The sequence below is a fragment of the Cynara cardunculus genome, assembly GCF_001531365.2.
Source record: "Cynara cardunculus var. scolymus isolate 2C chromosome LG 13, CcrdV1, whole genome shotgun sequence".
Classification (NCBI taxonomy): domain Eukaryota; kingdom Viridiplantae; phylum Streptophyta; class Magnoliopsida; order Asterales; family Asteraceae; genus Cynara; species Cynara cardunculus.
Genome location: NC_037540.1, coordinates 12,440,159 through 12,446,574, shown reverse-complemented (window position 1 = coordinate 12,446,574; position 6,416 = coordinate 12,440,159). Strand labels below are relative to the sequence as shown.

At 38.2% G+C, this 6,416-nt stretch overlaps 1 protein-coding gene across 3 annotated transcripts; it reads right to left on the bottom strand.

The window, feature by feature from the left end:
* Window positions 1-568: 568 nt before the first annotated feature.
* On the bottom strand, window positions 569-6,416 carry LOC112524473. Of its 3 annotated transcripts, none has more exons than XM_025134298.1 (5): window positions 6,303-6,416; window positions 5,804-6,207; window positions 5,256-5,371; window positions 1,939-2,182; window positions 569-1,845 (listed from the first exon to the last, which is right to left on the bottom strand). In XM_025134298.1, exons 2-5 carry the CDS (start codon window positions 6,182-6,184, stop codon window positions 697-699), a joined length of 1,890 nt encoding a protein of 629 aa, XP_024990066.1. In that variant the 5' UTR covers window positions 6,185-6,207; window positions 6,303-6,416; the 3' UTR covers window positions 569-696. The 3 variants fall into 3 exon arrangements, with proteins under 3 accessions (XP_024990066.1, XP_024990067.1, XP_024990065.1); XM_025134299.1 differs by having other exon boundaries at window positions 5,804-6,152; XM_025134297.1 differs by having other exon boundaries at window positions 5,804-6,416.

Genomic DNA, 6,416 nt, shown 5'->3' with positions numbered 1-6,416 from the left:
GAAGGCAACAACTCTTACCACGGTAGGTAAGAGCTTATCGGGTAAATTATTGCATATGATGTTGTTTTGGTGAACTAAAATCTTACCCGATAAGTAAGTAATAGTGTTAAATTTAACTAGTAAGCACTTATTGAGTAAGTTTTTAATAAAGAGTCCCTAAGATTCAAAGACGGAGAATGCCAAAGTGGAGAAGATTTCATTCACTTTAATACAATGTTACAAAAAGGAACATTAAGAAAATAAAAGAAAAAAACATATCTAAAATATAGAAAAGGACAAAACTATCGTTATCATATTTATTATTAATATCTAACACGGGGGAATCGTACATCAACAAAAGGTTGCACTGTGGTTTCGTTAATTCCCTCAAATTGTTTTCATTTATGCATTTGATGTTAGACGTACCTATTTTTTATTATTCACCGTTTTTTAACACAAAAATTACTGTAAACAAGATGAATCTTTTTCTCAAATTTTTCATTACAACTACCTTTAGAGCTTTGGTAAAACACAATTACTTTTTACGATTCATTTTTTGTTGTTCATGTGCGATTGTTGCATGTGTTTATGTTTACTTCGTGATTACGAAGAGCAACTTGCAAAAGTAAAATGGGCTGATATGTTTCTGGGTCTAATTACACATCATTTGCACCAAAAAGACTACAGCCACAATAACCAACACCACAAATCACTTTTTTACTCTGTACTCCCTTCACCAGAATCATCCTTATCAGGTTCCTTGAGGAGATCAACCAGATCACCTTGGTCAATGCACCTTCTCATAACACCAGGAGGAACCAACCCCATTGCGGCAATGCTGTTTGCAATCACGTTCACGTCCGTCGTTCCTCCATAGAAACCTCTACTTCCACCACCTGTATCCGTGTTGGCCAGAACAGACGGAAACTGGCTAGATCCACTGATGAGCAGCCGTAGTGTATCCCTAGCGCTCTTCTCTGAATCACTTTCTTGGACCAATGGGGGAATGCTTACGCTCATAGCAGGGCTGGCACTTACCAGATACGCTTGACCTGAGGAGCAGAATTCGATTACGGGCACATGAACTATAGGATCACACATGAGAGGGGTGAACATTGGGATCTGTTGTGAAGTCGGCATAGAGAGGGGTAGAAAAGGTGGGATTTCAGACAGATTAGGAATTGGTGATGACGACCTAGGAGCAGAACCTGCAAGCAATGCTGAGAAGGGTGGTAACGTAAATGATTCGGCTGTTGATGATGTATGTGGGGGTGCTACCGTGTATTGGAGAGTTGAAACAACAGGCGGACACCAGCAATAATATGGGGAAAATAGAGACGATGCTGCTATGGGAGGTACTTGAGGTGCTGCGCTTAAAGATGGCATGTCCACTGCCTTCCCTGGTTCTAGCCCACTTAATAATGGGAACAAGCAAGTTTCGGGAGTAGTAGAAGGTTCTGGAAGCTTGCCTTTTTCATAGTTATTTAATGTACGCTCACCAGTGCCAAGAGAAGGAACAAGCTGCTGTTTTTCGGAGCTTTTTCGCCTCAACTTGTCTCTCACCACATTTCTCAAGGAAGCCAAGTTTCTGGGTGGGCCTTCTTTGAAAGAACTTGGCCTAGGACTCAGGATGCAGCTTCGGCCACGTGAAGGCTTTGATGCCAAGGATGGAGATTGTGAATTTTGGGCAACCTCAGCAGCGTTGGTATTTGAGGCAGGGGTTCTTGAGACAAGTATGGTATTATTATCCAGAGGAATTGACCCAACAAGATAAGTTCGAAGATGATCCACAAAACGTTGTAGCCGTGAATCGCTGATTCCGGTTAGTTCAGCAAGGGAAGGCTTCCTATCAAGTAAATTCTTCATCTAAAACAAGATGTATATATCTCATCAGTATGTATGGTTTTGCAATGCATAATAAATGTGACCACTACTTATTATTTGCACGTTATGCGCTACCTTTTCAAGCAATTCATTACCAAGAAGTCTGGACTTCTCTGAGCACCAAAAGTAGAAAGGATCCCTACTGGGAACCCTGATAGCAAAAGACCGACCAGAACTATCCGCTGGTATTCCCTCAATCACCACAGAAGAGCAATCTGATATGTTTCTCAAGATTGACAGCCTCTCTGCATAGCCATCATCCGCAAGAAATGATATGCGCAGATCAGAAGTTGGCAAGAGTGAGAGAACTAAGTTTCCCCTGTCGCAATGCAACATGTATATGATAAGCATCTAGAAATTAAGAAATACAACCACCTCCAACAAAAAACTAATGTCGACTCTAAGATCATTTTTATGTGTAAAAGGCTTTCTTCATTTCTCCTTCTACCACCTAAATGCAGCCTGTTGATGTAAATTGATGTTCCTATTATCTATTGCTTACATTTTTTCCCTCGTAATTTATTCTTTTTTCCTTTTTTTTTTTTGGGGGGGGGGGGTTGATGCACAAGACATGTTTCTCCATCTTACCTGAACTGCCTAAAACAGCTGTGTCGCTTTAACGACAACAGTACAAAACTTCCACTGTTTCAGTTATCTAAAAAGTTAACAAGTTGCTCACATTTACTTCTTAACTTGGTGATTATTTTAACCAGGTATGACCTCAAACCCTTACTTAAATAACATGTTAAACAGAGATTACTATTGCTATTGCACAGATGCATATGCTCGTCAAAAGAAGTTAAGACAGGTTAAATGAAATGAAACTAGCCTCTTAATATCATTCACATACTTCTAACAAAAGCATAACTAGCCACCGAGGAAAAACCTCAGCAACCATCAAACTTGCTACTTCAGACAGGTATACATTGGCATCGACACATCAATATCACATGGAAGAAACAAGATTGTCTAAGCTTATAAAGCAAGAACACAAAGAGCAAGGAGAACTTTTCTAAACATGTGTCTATTTTGGATAATGGGGTACAGAAATTGGCAGAAACAGGTATTACAGCAAACAGACAAACATCAAAGATGTACAAAGAGTTGGATAATAACAAGATCTGCAACAAATGTGTGAGTATTTGCAGTATATAAATATTATATGCTTATAAAAAGGAGCTGCAGCGAATTCCAGAATCCAAAGAATCTAAAATACAATGTTAACATGGCATAACAATAACAGTATACAATATGAGAGCATGAATCTACCTTTACTTCTTCTTAATTCAGAGATCATAATAGAATACGCCCAGTTTACCTACAATGAAAAGACATATTCATATTGAAGCAAGTACATGTGACCATTAATAAGCTAATATACAGGCACCTATAATTTCTACATGTTAAAAGCCAGAGCACGTAATCCCAGTATAAGTCTAAAACATTAGATTCCTTACCAGGAGAGTTATCAATCGATTTAAGCAAGTTATAAGGAAGGGGCAGTGCATATCATTACTTGCTAAAATAGATAACACAAGCAACATTTTTTATGGTATTTAATTTTAAACATAAACAGGATGGTCTTATCAGGTTACCATTTAGAAAGACAATTTGCAATATAACAGACAGAGGCAAGTCCTATGAAGAAACATGTGTTATTGCAGATAAAGCAACACCCAATTAGTACTCGAAAAATTGTAGGTGACACACAATAACAGATCGTTTCCAGCTGCAGCTGATCTGACATAAGATGTCATTCCAATAACCTCATTGTGGCTGCTGCGTGTCAAATGCAGCAGCTCATGATTTACAATCTCAGGCCGAAATACAGTGGTCCATAAGCCAATCAAATAGCTTCCAACAGCCAATATCAATTGATCAGGTTGAACAATACATCCCCAATCATGTACATGACTCAAAACTTGCACCACTAACAGGTTTAGGGATTAGAAAAAAGAGGGCGCGTCCTACATCCACATCAACTATGGTGGAATAATGCAACCTAATTAGATATTAATACACACTTTGTTCTCATATTACAAGCGGGTAAAGAGTAATATTGATTCTAAGGTAAAGGAAGAAGACCGGAAAGCATCACCAAAACCATTCCATACTGCTTACTAAGCAAGGGAACTTTAGGGAATGGGCCACAAAGATATATGCAACTAGATATCTACTCCCAAAGAAATATGTTAGCGGTTCACATAGCGCCACTTATGGGTTCTACAGTCACATGGTAAGGATGCTAAAGCTGTAACATTCAAAGATTATGTGCTTCCACATGTTGCCAAATCCCTGCACCAGGTTCTTTGAGGCTGAAGTTCTTCTAGGATGCAGCAGGTTATCTACCATGTGCAGTAGATCAGATTTTCGAATTTTTTACTACGAATTCAGAGGGATAAAAGGATGGGAACACAACACAAAAAGACGACGAAAATCACAAGTTTCAAAATTAGAACCAAAAGAGAAAATAAAAGATGAACTGAAGTAAATGATTCAAAAGAAAAAAAAAATAAGACAATAACATATTACTTCTCCTAATAGTTTGGACTACTATGGACACAGTACAAAAAAAATGATAGCACAGTGAGACTTAGGTGTTTATTGTATATTATCTTACATATTTGCATAGGATCATGGAATAACTTTTTTTCTATCATTGAGTTGGTTCTAGACTTGCATATATACGCATATGCAGAAGCACCCCTATATCCTTAATTGTTTATAATCTTAGAGTCCTAGTAACCTCTTATCACAAATTTAGATCCTTGTGCCCATATCCTTGCAGCATCGAAAGTGCTTGGCCCTAGTGAGTAGTGATTCACTTAAAGAAACATCACTGACTTGCATTGAGCAATGACTTAATTTATCTATCATATTATAAACAAATCAATTTTGATCTCAAGATACTCAACTGGTCATGTCTTGTTACATGTTATCCACCAAAAATAACATCATTACCTTAAATTCAACAAGGAGTTGACTTTTACCTATCATGTTAGCCTGATTTATCCTTCAAATTTGCAAGCCCAGCTACAACTAAACCACTTACAGCTAATATCTCCATAGTCAGTATTATGTATAGAAGTTGAAAGCCAAAATATACACTCATATAAATAAATAACTGTTGCTTTCAGAAGAGAAGATATACAAAGAAAAATCTTAGCACATCATACATGTTACCCCTGTAACCATTAGGGGACCAATAAGGAATGCAGCGTTCATATTTCAATAAGATATTGATAAACACTTATGCATTCATTGATAACTTGTTGAAGTGCCAAGAGGTAAATCTAAGATGAAAGCAATCTTGGCAGATGTACAATTACACCTGAGGACAACAAGTTGCATTGCAAATGATATTTGAAGTGAGAAAGGAAACAAACAACTACCTTGCACTGGTTGGAATAAGAAGTGTCCCTTGTTTGTTGATTTTCCCAACACGAAGTGATACAAGAGGAATACACAAGCACCTTGCTAGCAAACCGACTTCTGATGGCTCAAAATGCTGTCAGGTAAACCATGTTGAAGAATAAGTGTCAGTTAATAGCACGTTTCAATTGCAACACGACAATACATCATCACGAGCATTCACTTTCCTTGTTCAGGCAACAGGCACCGAATTGGGGTCTTAAAAGATCAAAAATAATAAAAACACCCCAAAAAACAACATTAATTTATCTCCTCATAAATTTTCTGTGAACAGAAGAACATTTCGAGTGATCATCCAATAACATTTCAGGTGATTTTAGAAGAAACCATAAGCAAATCCTTTGAAATGAATATAAGTCACATGATTATCATATTTTAAGACTTTCTATCGAGTTTACATAAATAGGAAAGCTCAACGATTCGCGGAAAGAGTAGCGTGCATATAGATGGAACGTATTAGATGTATTACGAATCAACAAAACACAAGTCGTCTACCCTAGAAGGATACCTGACTTAGATGCGACAGCAATCGGTCTTCAGCCACGCTAGATACATTAAGCTTGAGCAAGGGCTTCAACCTCTCATCGGCACGACAGGCTCCCATCACTTGCATATCAAGAGCCTGTAACCACTGAACGACCGTGCCTTCTTGAGTGTTCCGTTGCATCAACAAATCGCTATCGCGGTCCCCATCGCCAACAAACAAATCCGTCAAACGGGCAGCAAGTCCGATATCGTTTCCATTCCTCCTTGTCAGGTAATCTCCGGAAACTGCCGTCGAAGAAACCTCATCGGTACCATTAGATACCGGTGACGAATCATCGCTTGATTGTTGTTGATCGTCGACCTCCCGATCACTAAAAGATGGTCGTTTTCCAGAATTATTCATATTGATTGATTATAACGCAGATCCTTAAGACAAATTAAAGGTTTCTTAACAGATTAGAAGAATATTGGAGTCTAATTGATGATTAGAAACCCTAGATGGCAAGGGGCTAAAAAAGAACCTTCAATTGAATCGATCGATCGATCGGTCGGTCGGTCGGTGAAAACAAAGATCGACTCGAGGGATCTGATCCGATAAAATCTGCAAAACGTGAATAGTAGCAGATATGCAAAAC